The sequence below is a fragment of the Heloderma suspectum genome, chromosome 1 (assembly GCF_057233095.1).
Source record: "Heloderma suspectum isolate Gila_16-S chromosome 1, 16-S_ref, whole genome shotgun sequence".
Taxonomy (NCBI): domain Eukaryota; kingdom Metazoa; phylum Chordata; class Lepidosauria; order Squamata; family Helodermatidae; genus Heloderma; species Heloderma suspectum.
In genome coordinates, this window is record NC_139458.1 from 413334853 (window position 1) to 413351158 (window position 16306).

Below are 16306 nucleotides of genomic sequence, written 5' to 3' on the forward strand. Positions count from 1 at the left end.
AGTCAATGAAGCAGAAATAGATGTTTTTCTGGAATTCTCTTGCTTTCTCCATGATCCAGCGAATGTTGGCGATTTGATCTCTAGTTCCTCTGCCTCTTCTAAACCCAGCTCGTACTTCCGGTAGTTCTCGGTTCGCATACTGCTGAAGCCTAGCTTGTAGGATTTTGAGCATAACCTTGCTGGCATGTGAAACGAGCGTAATTGTACGGTAGTTTGAACACTCTTTGGCGTTGCCCTTCTTTGGAATTGGAATGTAAACTGACCTTTTCCAGTCTTGTGGCCACTGTTGAGTGTTCCAAATGTGTTGGCATATTGAGTGCAGCACTTTAACAGCATCATCTTTTAGGATTTTAAATAGCTCAGCTGGAATACTGTCATCTCCACTAGCTTTGTTGTTAGTAATGCTTCCTAAGGCCCACTTGACATCCACTCTCTAGGATGTCCGGCTCAAGTTCAGTGACCACACTATCATGGCTATCAGGGACATTCAGATCTTTCCTGTATAGTTCTTCTGTGTATTCTTTCCACCTCCTCTTAATCTCATCTGCTTCTGTTAGGTCCCTGCCTTTTTTGTCCTTTATCATGCCTGTCTTTGCACAAAACATTCCTTTGAGATCTCTGATTTTCTTGAAAAGATCTCTAGTCTTTCCCATTCTATTGTTTTCCTCGATTTCTTTGCATTGTTCATTTAAGAAGGCCTTCTTGTCTCTCCTTGCTGTTCTCTGGAAATCTGCATTCAGTTGGATGTATCTTCCCCTTTCTCCCTTGCTTTTTGCTTCCCTTCTTTCCTCAGCTACTTGTAAAGCCTCATCAGACAGCCACTTGGCTTTCTTGCATTTCTTTTTCTTTGGCATGGATTTCGTTGCTGCCTCCTGAACAATGTCACGGACCTCCATCCATAGTTCCTTAGGCACTCTGTCTATCTATCAGGTCAAATCCCTTAAATCTATTCCTCACCTCCACTGTATATTCATCAGGGATATGATTTAGGTCATACCTGAATGGTTTAGTGGTTTTCCCTACGTTCTTCAATTTCAGCCAAAATTTTGCAAGAAGCAGCTCATGATCTGAGCCACAGTCAGCTCCAGGTCTTGTTTTGACTGACTGTATAGAGCTTCTCCATCTTTGGCTGCAAAGGACATAATCTATCTGATTTCGATATTGACCATTTGGTGATGTCCATGTGTAGAGTCGCCTCTTGTGCTGTTGGAAGTGTTTGCTATGATCAGCATGTTCTCTTGGCAAAACTCTATTAGCCTTTGTCCTGCTTCATTTTGTACACCAAGGCCATGCTTGCCTGTTATCCAGGTGATTTTTTGACTTCCTACTTTAGCATTCCAATTCCCTATGATGAAAAGGACATCTTTTTTGGGTGTTAGTTCTAGAAGGTGTTGTAGGTCTTCATAGAACCAATCAACCTCAGCTTCTTCGGCCTCAGTGGTTGGGGCATAGACTTGAATTACTGTGATGTTGAATGGTTTGCCTTGGATTCGTACTGAGATCATTCTATCGTTTTTGAGATTGTACCCCCGTACTGCTTTTCCCACCCTTTTGTTGGCTATGAGTGCTACTCCATTTCTTCTAAGGGATTCTTGCCCACAGTAGTAGATATGATGGTCAACTGAATTAAATTCGCCCATGCTTGTCCATTTTAGTTCACTGATTCCCAAGATGTCGATGTTCAATCTTGCCATCTCATGTTTGACCACCTCCAGCTTACCTTGATTCATTGATCTTACATTCCAGGTCCCTAAACAATATTGTTCTTTATAGCATCAGATTTTCTTTTCACCACCAGACACATCCGCAGCTGAATGTCCTTTCAGCTTTGGCCCAGCCGCTTCACTCTTTCTGGTGCTACTTGGAAATTCCCTCTGCTCTTCCCCAGTAGTATGTTGGACACCTTCCGACCTGAGGGGCTCATCTTCCAGCGTCATCTCTTTTAGCCTTGTGATACGTTCCATGGGGTTTTCTTGGCAAGAATACTGGAGTTGGTTGCCATTTCCTTCTCCAGTGGACCACACTTTGTGAAAACTCTCTGCCATAATCTGTCCGTCTTGGGTGGCCCTGCATGACATAGCTTATGGCTTCACTGAGTCACGCAAGCCCCTTCTCCACAACAGGGCAGTGATCCATGAAGGGGTCCTAGTCCATAGGCCTATTGAATAGTTTGGCGCAATAGTTGCTCAGTGCGGTAGCCAGAAATATAGTTGAGTTTGAATGATGATCGTCATCATCACAATATGTCACATTTAGTTGCAGTTAAAGTTGAGGTAGCTGCTTACATATCACCCCTCAAAAGCACAAACAAGGACAGAGAGTTGTACAAAATTTGAAAATGCTAATTTATATGCATAGCGACAAATTTATAAATATTTATTTATTTTATTTATTATTAAATTTATTAATCACCCAGCCACTCTGGGCGATGTACAGCATATAATAAAACAGTTTAAAACAATAAAATTCTACAATAAAAATGTTTTCTAAAATACCCTAACCCACCCCAAATTCCTGCCTGAACAACCACGTATTTAATGCACGGCGGAAGCTCATTAAAGAGGGGGCATGGCGGAGTTCCCTAGGGAGGGAGTTCCACAGATTGGGGGGCACCACAGAAAAGGCCCTCTCCCTCATCCCCACCAGTCTAGCTATCCTGGCTGATGGGACAGAGAGAAGGCCATCCGAGGCTGATCTTGTTAAGCGGCCTATCTGGTGTTGCTGGAGGCGCTCCTTAAGATAGGCTGGGCTGGAACCATATAGGGTTTTAAAGGTCAAAACCAACACCTTGAATTTGGCCCGGAATACAACTGATAACCAGTGCAACTCCTTCAGCACTGGAGTGATGTGATCTCGCCAGCAGCTGCCTTTAATGAAGCGAGCCGCCGCGTTCTGTACCAGCTGCAGCTTCCGAACCGTCTTCAAGGGTAACCCTAATATAATTACTATAATTTAAATAGAAGTATAATACATAATAATCTCACCATAGTGGGGAAGACTAGACAGCCCTCCAAATACAATGGGGCTAGGCAACCAGTTGCCCTCCAGATTGTTTGGACTACAGTTCCTATAAGCCTCAGCCAACATGGTTAGTGGTAAGGAATTATGAGGGTTTTAATCCAAAACATCTGGAGGGCATCAGGCTATGAATTCAAATAAATGACTGTCTTCTGACCCTTAAAATAGACTGTTTTTCTGCAAAGGAAGACATATAGCCACCCTTTAAGATGGAACGTGGCAGGAGGTAGCAGACATTCAAATTAGGTGCTGTGAAAGTTTTAGGTTGCACTTAGGGCTGTCCCCAGGACTCTTGGGATGAAAAGACAAACAATCAAACAATGGCTATTGCCCTCCTATGGATTTGGGAAATTTTCTTATGGCCAACCTTTACTTTTTGTGTCGCAATAATAGTCACTGCATCTAAGCCTGTAGCCAAGCCTAAGCTGTAATGGTAACAGTTGTGTGCTCTTCCCTGTTTAGCCCTGTGTGGGTGTCTATTTCCTTCCCCTTCCTCTGTTTCCCCTGTGCCAGATTCTAGATTGTGAGCTCCTCAGGGCAGGGACCTGTTCTCTTGTACTCTGTAAAGTGCCATGCACACTGATGGTGCTATATAAATTATTAATAGCAACAGCAACATGTGGTCTGAAACACAGGGTGGGAGATTCTCCCCCACCTTCAATTTAGTAGGGATGGTGAGCACACATACCACCTGCTCATGTCAAATTGGCTCAGAAATAAGCTGAAGTATTTCCCTCCAAAACAAGAAACAGCTCTGCTTATTTCTGAGCCAGTCTGAACTCACACCCTGGCCAAAGCTCACCCAGCACACCAAAACAACGTCCCCCTTCCCATCCATTAAAAGATCCACTTGTTGGGCCCTCAGCAACCAAGGGTAGACGGAAGAAGGGAGGTCTTTCTCACACTCTCCTCCCTGGCACCTGGTGTGCCAGGACACAATCCCAGTGGCTTTGGGGAAGTGTAGTTTTCCCAAGGGCTACTTGGATTTTAATCCAAGCCAGTGAAGTATTTAGGGGCTCGTGGTGCTTCCCTCTTTGTTTCTGGGCCCGGCTTTGTTTCCTGCCATTTAGACATCCTTGTCAGATGGACACTTGGTGGCAAAGCTGGGTTTTGCATGTCATGTGCGGAGCGGCCCTCAGCTGCCGTATTGTATCTTCCTTAGCACAAGCACGTAACCAGGCAGATTTCCCGAGTCTTTGCTCGAGGCAGCCTTGAACAGCAAAGCTTTCCCTTCCGTTGGGACTCGCCTCCCGCCATTCCAAAGTAACACATTAAGTCGTGTGCTGCCTGATTCATTGCACTTGGCAGGTACCCGCTGAGTCCTCCGGCAGGCAACCCACTCTGTGTTTTATTGTTTCATGTATTTTTTATAATAGGCCTTCAAAGGCTATAGATCTAGCATGTCACACGACCTGCCCTGCATCAAGAAGAAAATGCAAGATTAAATGACTGACATCTTGCAAGCTGCTATGGGCTGAGGTGATACCCAAATGGTTTCTGCTTTGTACAACTGCTCCAGAATCCCAGCTTCTCTTATCTTTATGTTTCACCGTCTCAGGGGGGAAAGAGGACAACTGACAGAGAGAAACAAACAACAAGGGAAATCAAACCACAATCACATTTGGGGGTTATTTGGGCAGGGTGGGGGTATTTATTTACTAGTGAATGCACCCTGCTTCCCATGAGCTGGAATAGCCCTTAGTTTGATACAGCGAAGCTGTCAAGCAAACTTACAGAGCTGTCAGAGTTGCCCCCAGGGTATTCCGAGACTCATAACAGATGTCCTGACTGGCTTTGCCTTCCAGTGACTTATACATTGATATTAGGAAAATAAATAAAGCTCATTTATAACAGTAAGGCAGAAAAGCAGTTCCATGTTGCCCAGAATAACAGGAGGGTGATGCTGTTAATTATTCGCTTTAAAAAAAAGTATACTAATTGCTAATCTTCCCTAGATCTCTGTAGATTTTATGAAATTATTCATGCACCTCAACAAGAGGAGTTTCTATGGAAACAGAGAAAGCGCACTTTCATTAGGAAACCTACCCCCCCCCCCCCGACCAAAAGTACCCAGCTAAAAATGTAAATTGCCCTTTTGCGGGAGGATATATGAATATACTTCTTTCTCTCCTCCACCCTCCCCTCCCCTTTCTGTTCTGCATCGTGGGCAGATCCCAGCTGGACTCTACATGGCAACAACATGAAGGCATTGTTTACTGCTTGCCAGACTCTGTGGGGATATATAAAATTCTGCCGGAGCACAGCAGCTCTCGAGGGGCGGATTCTTCAGGGAAACAAAGTGTTCAGTGCTATATGTCATGCCAGCTTCGGGGAGTCAAAAATACATAGCTTTTTTTTTTTTTTAAAGGGGGGGGGGTCTTGAAGCTGCCATTCATTGACCCAGTCCAGAGATGCATGAGGCCATTGGCATTTTGTATAACTGGCCCTTTCCCTCTGTACCAGCTCTCCCACTGAATAGTTCAGGGATGGTCAACCTGGTGTCCTCCAGATATTTTGGAGTACAACTCCCATCAGCACCAGCCAGCACAGCTAGTGGCCAGGGATTTTGGGAGTTGTCGTCTAAAACATCTGGGGGGCACCAGGTTGCCTAACCCTGGAATAGATGATTGGTGGGATGAAGGAATAAGGCAGCCTTCCCCAAACTGTTGCCATGCCTGGGCCAGTCCAGGAAGTCTTCTCCTTTGATGAAGATTCTGAGGCTGAAGAGCAATATGACAATGGAGCCAATTACCTAGGGAGGTGGTGGGTGCTCCCACACTGGAGGCATTCAAGACGAGTGTGGACAACCATCTGTCAGGGATGCTGTGACTTGGATTCCTGCATTGAGCAGGGGGTTGGACTCTATGGTCTTGCAGGCCCCTTCCAACCCTACTCTTCTATGATTCTAAGACTCCAGCATTCCTGTAGATGCCCCTCACACACCCAAAGAGGCCAAACCAGGCTCTTTGGCAGCAGGGGGCCTTGAAGCATCTGTGGATGGGGTTCTTGATTACCTTACTTCACCCCTGGAGTCAGAGGCTGAGCGAACACCCTACCCTAGGGAGTATCAGTGCCAAAATGTGCAGGAACAAGTGGCCTCCCGTCGACAAAGTGCACACTTAAGGGCCCCAAGAAACTGGATTCCTCAGAAGTAAGAGGACTCCTCAGAAGTAGGAGGGCTAGTCAAGAGTGGTGGACTCTTCAGGAGCAGGAGGACTAGTGGGCTGGATTAACTGTTGCAGCTGGGTCTGCATGGGACTTTGAAAAGCAGGCTGCATAAGCCTTCGCTTCTACTGTGCCCACTGCTGGAACAACACAGGTCCTATGCACCCCAACTACCTTGCTCCACCCATGTGCTCAGGCCATTTGGTGCCCTCCCCAACCTGTAGTTTTGCATGACAACTCCCAGCATTCCTGATGATTGGTCATGCTGGTTGGGGCTGATGGGAATTGAAGTCCTAAACATCTGGAGGGCACCGGGTTGGGGAAGTCTGGAAAAGGGTGTCTGTACGATATTCCCTTTCGCCCTGCTGCAGAGAAGAAGACAGAGGGGTGGTTCCATGGGTACAGCGGCTGGCAAAATCTGCATTTCCAAGTGTTTGAATGGGGGTGAGCAGGCTGAGCTGCTGGATATGGGGGACTGACTCCCTCTTTTCCCACCCTCCACCTCATGCAGACATAAATGGCTTGGGACCCATTGAATGTGCCCAAGCCCTGGAAATGGTTCTTCCCATATCAATGTTTCGAGGTCTTCTGCTGAAGCTCTTCTCCAAGTGCACTATGGGACGACAAAGGAGAGGGTTGTGGAATGGCCTCGGTGAAGAGGCACACCTGATGCTGTCCATTAGGATTTTGTTGTTGTTGCACCAGGCTCATTCACTCATTCATTCACCTTATAGTTACAGGGCAAGGTACATATACATCAATAAAACAATATAAAACAACGTAAAACCACCATTAAAAGCTTGATTCACATCATCATCCAAAATACTAATTCAGTTAAGACATGTTTATTTTCCTAGGCATTTTAATTTGAGAAATGCCTTAATCTGCTGCATGTTTTCAGTTGCTGGCTCATTTTTGGGTTAACATTACTGTTCTGTGGTATATTTTAGTGTTTAGTGGCCATTTAGGCCATCAAGCGCAACCTCCTGCTCAGTGCAGGAATTCATTTTAAAGCATCCCTGACAGGTGGCTCTGTTTGAATACTACCAGAGACGGAGAGCCCACCCCCTCCGTAGGCAGTTGGTTCCATTGTCTGACTGCTCTGACAGTTGGGAAGTTTTTCTTGATATTCAACTGAAATGTGCCTTCCTGTAGCATAAGCCTGTTATTTCATGTCCTGCAGTCTTGGATGTTAGAGAAGAGGCTGCAGCCTTCTTCTTTGTGACAACCTTGTACGTACTTGAAAAGTGCTATCATATTCTTCCCTCAATCTTCTCTTCTGAAGGCTAAATATACCCAGGTCCTTCAATCTTTCCTCATAGGACTTAGTTTCTAGTCTTCGTTACTCTTCTCTGAACTCGTTCCAATTCAGACTCATTCCAAACCTGTGGTGCACCTATATTTAAAATACTGTATGCAGTTCGCTCCTCAAAATGGGTTTTGTGGAGCCAAAGAATGAACCAAAAGGGACAACTACAAGGATGAAGAAGTTGGAGCATCTTTAATATTGGCGGTAGATTCGGGACAGAAAAAAGAAAGTACAACTTCACACAATGTCTAATTAATCTGTGGAACTGGCATCCGCAAGATGTGGCTGCTAGTTTAGATGGCTTTAACGAAAAATTACTTATTTATTAGCTACATTTATATCCCACCTTTCCTCTAAGGAGCCCAAGAAGATGGCATACATGATCCTCCTCCTCTCCATTTTATCCTCACAACAACCCTGTGAAGTAAGTTAGGCTGAGAGTCAGTGAGGGGCTTGAAGTCACCCAGTGAGCTTCATGGCCAAGTGGGGACTAGAACCCAGATCTTCCCTAGTCCCAGTCCAACACTCTAATCACTATACCACACTGGCTCTCACTACACCACACTGATTTAGACACATTCATGGACAATGGTTTCTATCAGTGGCCAAGCCATGGTAGTTAATAGAGCTCCCTTTTTCAAAGGGAATGAGGAGCAACAGGTAGGCGGTATTGCCTTCATCCCCTCCTTATGGTCTTCCCAGCTGGACGCTATAGGAAAGGGGATGGTGGACCAGATGGACCACTGGTTGGATCCAGCAAGGGCTTTTCTTCTGTTCTTACTATGGAGAGTAAGACATGGTCTGAAGGCACCTGAGGCAGCCACCTTGCTGAAGCTAAGCAGGTTCGGGTCTGGTCAATGCTTGGAGGGGAGACCCCCTGGGAACCTTGAGTTCCACAATGGAAGAAAGGTGGGATATAAATGTGATAGATAGATAGATAGATAGATAGATAGATAGATAGATAGATAGATAGATAGATAGTTGTTCAGTCGTTCAGTCGTGTCCGACTCTTCGTGACCCCATGGACCATAGCACGCCAGGCCTTCCTGTCCTGCGCTCTCTCCCGGAGCGTGCTCAAGTTCATATTCATTGCATCCGTGATGCTATCTAGCCATCTCATCCTCTGCCGTCCCCTTCTCCTTTTGCCTTCAGTCTTTCCCAGCATCAGGGTCTTTTCCAGGGAGTTTTCTCTTCGCATTAGGTGGCCAAAATATTGGAGCTTCAGCTTCATTATCTGTCCTTCCAAAGAGCACTCAGGGTTGATTTCCTTTAGGATGGACTGATTTGACCTCCTTGCAGTCCAGGGGACTCGTAAGAGTCTTCTCCAGCACCACAGTTTGAAAGCATCAATTCTTCGGCGCTCAGCCTTCCTTATAGTCCAGCTCTCACAGCCATACATTACTACTGGGAAAACCATAGCTTTGATTAGACGGACCTTTGTCGGCAAGGTGATGTCTCTGCTTCTTACTATGCTGTCTAGGTTGGCCATAGCTTTCCTCCCAAGCAGCAAGCGTCTTTTAATTTCATGGCTACAGTCACCGTCTGCGGTGATCTTGGAGCCCAAGAAAGTAAAATCTGTCACTGCTTCCATTTCTTCCCCTTCTATATGCCAGGAAGTGATGGGGCCAGATGCCATGATCTTCGTTTTTTTAATGTTGAGTTTCAAACCAGCTTTTGCACTCTCCTCTTTCACCCTCAACAAGAGGCTCTTGAGATCCTCTTCGCTTTCTGCCATTAGGGTGGTATCGTCTGCATATCGGAGGTTGTTGATAATTCTCCCAGCAATCTTAATTCCGACCTCTGATTCATCCAACCCAGCATTTCTCATGATGTACTCTGCATATAAGTTAAATAAGCAGGGTGACAATATGCAGCCTTGTCGTACTCCTTTCCCAATTTTGAACCAATCGGTTGTTCCATGTCTGGTTCTGACTGTTGCTTCTTGACCCTCGTACAGGTTTCTCAGGAGACAGGTAAGGTGGTCTGGTACTCCCATCACTTTAAGAATTTGCCACAGTTTGTTGTGATCCACACAATCAAAGGCTTTAGCGTAGTCAATGAAGCAGAAATAGACGTTTTTCTGGAATTCTCTTGCTTTCTCCATGATGCAGCGAATGTTGGCGATTTGATCTCTAGTTCCTCTGCCTCTTCTAAACCCAGCTTGTACTTCCGGTAGTTCTCGGTTCGCATACTGCTGAAGCCTAGCTTGTAGGATTTTGAGCATCACCTTGCTGGCATGTGAAATGAGCGCAATTGTGCGGTAGTTTGAACACTCTTTGGCCTTGCCCTTCTTTGGAATTGGAATGTAAACTGACCTTTTCCAGTCTTGTGGCCACTGTTGAGTGTTCCAAATTTTTTGGCATATTGAATGCAGCACTTTAACAGCATCATCTTTTAGGATTTTAAATAGCTCGGCTGGAAGACTGTCATCTCCGCTAGCTTTGTTGTTACTAATGCTTCCTAAGGCCCACTTGACTTCACTCTCTAGGATGTCCGGCTCAAGTTCAGTGACCGCACTATCATGGCTATCAGGGACATTCAGATCTTTCCTGTATAGTTCTTCTGTGTATTCTTGCCACCTCTTCTTAATCTCATCTGCTTCTGTTAGGTCCCTGCCTTCTTTGTCCTTTATCATGCCCGTCTTTGCACAAAACGTTCCCTTGAGATCTCCAATTTTCTTGAAGAGATCTCTAGTCTTTCCCATTCTGTTGTTTTCCTCGATTTCTTTGCATTGTTCATTTAAGAAGGCCTTCTTGTCTCTCCTTGCTATTCTCTGGAACTCTGCATTCAGTTGGGTATATCTTCCCCTTTCTCCCTTGCTTTTCGCTTCCCTTCTTTCGTGAGCTACTTGTAAAGCCTCATCAGACAGCCACTTTGCTGTCTTGCATTTCTTTTTCTTTGGGATGGATTGAGTTGCTGCCTCCTGAACAATGTTACGGACCTCCGTCCATAGTTCCTCAGGCACTCTGTCTATCAGGTCTAATCCCTGAAATCTATTCCTCACTTCCACTGTATATTCATCAGGGATATGATTTAGGTCATACCTGAACGGTTTAGTGGTTTTCCCGACATTCTTCAATTTAAGCCTAAATGATAGATAGATAGATAGATAGATAGATAGATAGATAGATAGAGCTTTACATCAGCCTTCCTTTAGATGTTTTAGCCTACAGCTCCCATCATTCCTGACCATTGGTCAGGAATTCCCACCACTGCAGCTGGTGGGAATTGCAGTCCAAAAGCTTTGGAAGGACCCAGGTTGGAAAAGGCTACTTTAGAATTCTTGAGTTTTATATTAAAAAAGTAAAAAAAGAAGAGCATGATAGTAGGAAGGGGCCATCACCCTACTATTTGCTTGTGAAAGGGGCACGAGGTTTTTGGGGTGCTCCAATCAGAGAGCCTCAAGGGGCCTTTTGAGCATTCACTCAAAAATCAATGAAGCCCCAGTGCACCAGCTTCCAGTGTCGCTCCCTGCCCTGAGGGCCCAGATACCTTGGGGCAGGCAGGGGTGGTGGAAGTAGCAGTGGTATCACCGAAAAAGAGGACATGCATCACCACAGAAGTAGACATAAATGTGCATAAAATGTGCATGTGCTAATGTATATGCAGAGATGCAGATTTAGACATAATATAATTTAAATAGAAATACAATACATCTCACTATCATTTGGAAGACTGTGTGGCGAGGTGACCTGCTCATTATGCTGTCTGATGCTCTTGATGGGCAACTTCAAGGCCCAGCTCTCCCTTCTGATGCTTCTTCATCTTTAAACCAGACTTGCCTTGGACAGCCCTTCGATGAGAAGACAACTTCAAAATAGAGGACAGCCTTTCAAATAGAGGACAGTCCTCTGTAGAAGAGGACACATGGCCACCCTAAGCAGTGATGAGTGCGCCCAGTCTCTGATGGAGCTTCTTTCCTCACCTAGGACTAAGACTACAAGTCCCAGAATCCCTAACCAGAAAGTGATGTTTTCTACATCAGTTTCCCACTGAGGATTCTGGACTTTTAGTTTCAGTCTTTGGCAGAAAAAGATGCTTCAATAGAGACTAGAAATATCCGATGATGCTTCCTCCCCGACCTCCGTCTGCCACAAAGTATGCTTTTTGATCCCCTGGGGCATGAGGAAGCACAAGAGGATTAGGGTGGTCAGGTAGAATCGATGTGATCACAGCCTGCTGCTAATTCTATGTGATAAACACAAAATTGTGAAAGATAGAGAGAAATGATGATTCCTTCAACGTAGTACAACTTTGGAGGTCATCTGTTGAAAATGATTGGTAGTTGTGTTAGGACAACAGCTTGTATGCTGCTGGCAAAGACATGGAAATCTCATTTATGCCTACTCTCGGTCAATGGAGTAAGGAAAATCTGGAATATGATGCTGATGAATAAGATCACAGCTTATAAACAACTCTGGGAAGGAAGAAACATCTCGACAGAAGCTTTCCAGAGTAATTGGACTTTATCCAGTTTTGAAAGCTCTGTGGATTGGTGGTTCCCGAGTCCAGGAATTGGGTAAGCGACCTGTCCTGGATGGGGTTGCACTCCCCCTGAAGGAGCAGGTTCGTTGCTTGAGAGTACTCCTAGATCCATGGAACCCTGTCACTGGAGCCCCAGGTGGACTCTGTGGCCCAGAGTACTTGGAGCCAGCTTCGGCTGATCCGCCACCTACGGCCTTTCCTGGACAGGGATAACCCAGCCACAGTAGTACATGCTCTGGTAACTTCCCGATTAGACTACTGCAATGCACTTTACACGGGGCTGCCCTTGAAGACGACTCGGAAGTTGCAGCTAGTGCAAAATGCAGCAGCTAGACTGCTGACCGGAACACCTCATCAAAACCATATAACACCAGTTTTAAAGGAATTGCACTGTGGGATACGCTTCCAGACAGAATTCAAGGTTTTGGTGATGACATTTAAAGCCCTAAGCGGCTTGGGACATCGATATTTGAGGGAGTGCCTCTCCCTATATATGCCTGGAGGGGCCCTCCTCTTCGTCCCACCTGTACGAGACGTACACTACGGTGGGACGTGGGAGAGGGGCTTCTCTCTTGTGGCACCCCAGTTGTGGAATGCCCTCCCCTTGGAGGCTAAATTCATTCCCTAGCACATTGTTTTAACTTTTTTACTGTTTTAGATTTTAACTGGTTTTAGCTTGCTTAACAGTTTAATATGTTTTTAGGTGTTTACATTATTTATTGTTTTACACTGTTTACATTGATTTTATCTGTATGCTGCCCTGAGATCTTAATGATATAGGGAGGGATAGAAATGTTTTAAATAAAATAAATAAATAAATAAATAAATAAAGGCGGCTTTCTATTCTCCTATCTGGTTTTATGGGGTTGGATGCAGCTATTTGCCCATGGAAGAGTTGGAGCAGTGGCCCAGTTCCACAGAAACATTGTGCAAGTGGTAGTGCAACATGTTCTTTTAAAATGTTTTGATTGTTTTAATTATGGGGTTTTATTCTTTTATCTTGCTGTTCACTGCTCTAAAATCTTGGATGTGGAGCGGTATATAAATATTGCAAATAAAATAAATAATAAATAAACCCGTACAGATTGAAATCTGACCTTGAAGTAAGAGCACACAGATTGGATGAAGCACACTGCGTGATGTGTTGCACAATGTTACACAAGAGCCTAGTGCTCTTGGTAGCCATTATTCTCAAACAGGATCTTAGCATTAGCAGAGCGACATCTGGCAACAGGAAAAAAGATAATTGCGCTTGTGCAACTTGCCTTCCACTTGTGAAGGATGGAATCTGAATCCAGCCCATGGTCAGGTACACTACTAAAAAATTGGTTTTATTGTGAGCTAACATTGGATTGCTTTTCTTTGGCAGGGGCTGATACTGAACAGACTCGGACGTAGAAGCTTGGCTCAGAAGGTTCTGCAGGATGCAGTCCAGGTACAGAGCACCAGCCACAAAGCCTGGAACAGCCTTGGGGAAGTTCTTCATGCTCAGGGCAAAAACGAAGCTGCTGTTGAGTGCTTCCTGACAGCTCTGGACCTCGAATCCAGCAGCCCCATCATCCCATTTACGGTTATTCCCAGGGAACTGTGAAGGTGTCAACACCATGCATACATCCATTCTGTGGAGGTAGTTCCAATAACACGCTGAGGAGCTAAGCACTCGGTTTATAGTGCAATAAATATATAGATGTTGCTTAGTTGTTACCAGAATTCAGAAATCTTTATACAAGGAAGTGCTTCTGTTTCAGGGATATTACATTTTTCTAGTACTCAGACTGCGAGATAGATGGTTGCTGGGAAAATGCAGTTCTTTTTCTAGCTGCCGGGGCCGTTGCAATTTGCAGTGCTGTCTAGAACCTGCCTTCACAACGTGACTCAGAACACAAGCCACCAGGAATGTATGGCAGCATAGGAGGAGCTCAGTTATTCTTCTGTCTTTGCTGCCTGCCTGGGTTGCAAAAATTTTATGAAGGTGGGCAGGGGGTGGGGGCATGCACACAGGCACCTGGCAGGTTACAATACATGGGGGCTAAGAAGGAGTTGAGTTTCAGCTTGATGCAAGCCAGGCTTAGAACATGGTTGTGCATGTCGTTGTCAGCTATTGGACAGTGCCTGTGGCATCACTGATGGTGAGCAAAACAACACTCCCCCCCGAGCCTCTCCCTAATACTGCTGCAAGGAAGGGGCTTGCATGAGCTCTAAAACTGACTACCCTGAAGAGTCACTGTGGAAGGAGAAAAACCTTATTAAGTTCACTCTTGGCACAAGACCTCCGACTTTGCCATGATACTTGAGTTGGACTCACTGCCAAATACCATCTTAACTGGATACTTAGAGACAACATTTGTCGATGACAAAAATATTCTGCTTCCCAACTTTTCTCACAGAAACTTATGAGCTAAATTCGTTGTAAACAGACGCAACTCTTGAGGTCAATTTGTTATACTGTACAAATCCATACATCGTATTTCCTTTTACTTTCTTTTTCAAAAGCCAAACAAGGGCACAGTCCGTTTCCTTGCAGACACAGATGTAGGCACAGGAGGGGTGCAGCCGAGGGTTCCATGGAGGCAGCTTTCTCCTTTCCCTATGCCTGACTAGCCCTCAGCTGCATGCATACACCACAGCTGCATGCATACACCATTACTTTCAACAGGAGGCCCATGTGTGCCTCCTGTATATGCTTCCCTCTTCATTTCAGGACCCCGCATGTTTGTGCTCCACTGCTACAAACCCATATGGAGGATGAGGGTGGATAATTCTTCAACTCTTCATGAATAAAACCTTCAGGCTGCGGCTATGCAAAGATATATAAGCATATCAAGACAAATACAGTGGCCTACAATCCACAGCCAACCTACTCTGCAACGTCCCCACAGGCCTTCATAGAGTTAGGGTGCAATCCTATGCATGTTTAGACAGAAAAAGCTATGCTGGCTGGGGGATGCTGGGAGTTGTAGGAGTTTTTTCTGCCTTAACTCTATAGCAGGGGTGCAGAACAGTTTCTGGGTGGGGCCCAAATTGCCCCCACCAGGCCCTCCATGGGCTGGATGACATCAGTGAGCATGGCCATGCCCACTGAATCATCGCTCTGCCCATTTTGCCTTTCTTCATGCTGAGAGAGCAAAGAACAGGACAGAGAAAGGGACTTGGCCAGCACTGGGAGGAGCAGCTCTTCCCAGCGTCAGCTGAGTCCTCCACCGCCCGCATCCCTGCCATTATCTTTGATCTCAGATCAGAGATAACAGTGGGGATTCATCCAGGTGGTGGGGCTTGAAACCCTGCCCCCTAGAGGAACCCAAGGAGGCTCCATGGGCCAGATGCAGAACCTCCGCAGGCTGAATTAGGCCCATGGGCCAGAGGTTCTGCAACCCTGCTCTGAAGTGACTGCGCTGTCAGGGCAGACAAACTGGGTCTGTTCACACAAAGTGCTAACTCATACTCAGTGGTTGAGTGCGTTGTTTTGAACTGTGGGTTGTTTGTTGAACCATGGGTCATCGTGTTGTCTGAACACAGCCAGGGTGGGTTGTTAATAGCATAGTGTGGCTTGTTAACCGCACTGAACAACCCAGCAATAAACCATGCGTTCTCAAGGAGGCTTGTTCGAGGAAAATAAGCCACACTGCATGGTTAACAAGCCACCCTAGCAGCATTCAGACAAAATGATAACCCACGGTTCAACAAACAACCCACAGTTCAAAACAACCCACACTCAACCACTGAATGTGGGTTGCCATATTGTGTGAACAGCCCCTCTGTGTTAATTTTATAGAGCTGCGGATTTAATTCTGAACAACAAAACAGAGGACCTCATCAGCTCACATTTTCCCCTTAACACTTGCTTCCATTTAGGTATTTATTGCTAGGAAAAATCTGCTTCACTGACCTTCATGTTTAGTGATTATACTTTAAATAACATTTAATATATGTTTTTAGGATAGATAAGACTGATAGACAGATTAAACAAAACATATATTCTGCATTTCTCTTTGACGCTGTACATAATAGGATTTATCCATTTTTCTATGTGGTGTGAGCCAGTTCAGCACTTTGAAGTCCCATTGAATTCAATGGAAGAGTTAAGCATGGGGAATATCTCTCTCACTGAAATCAAACATACCAAACGTGGCTGGATTGTGTCCCTACTTGAGGGGTTTTAACAGCATATAGGATGATAAATATGTTTACTCATGGAAAGTAATATATAGCGCTCTGTATTTGCAAGGATCCACAAATACACGTTGCCAGCTCGCCATTGGCGAGTACATCTTTTGTTCTGACCAATGTACAGAATCAAGCCTTCTGCTTTGCTTGGAGATGCCTGAGGAC

General features: G+C 45.3%; 1 protein-coding gene across 1 annotated transcript in view; it reads left to right on the plus strand.

Moving 5' to 3' along the window:
* Window positions 1–15958, plus strand: part of TTC7A (tetratricopeptide repeat domain 7A) — a 258341-nt gene extending 242383 nt beyond the window's left edge. The window contains exon 20 of the mRNA XM_084829018.1: window positions 13347–15958. Within this exon, the coding sequence (XP_084685144.1) occupies window positions 13347–13568 (222 nt within the window). The 3' untranslated portion in view covers window positions 13569–15958. The remainder of the gene's footprint in view (window positions 1–13346) is intronic.
* Window positions 15959–16306: the final 348 nt, after the last annotated feature.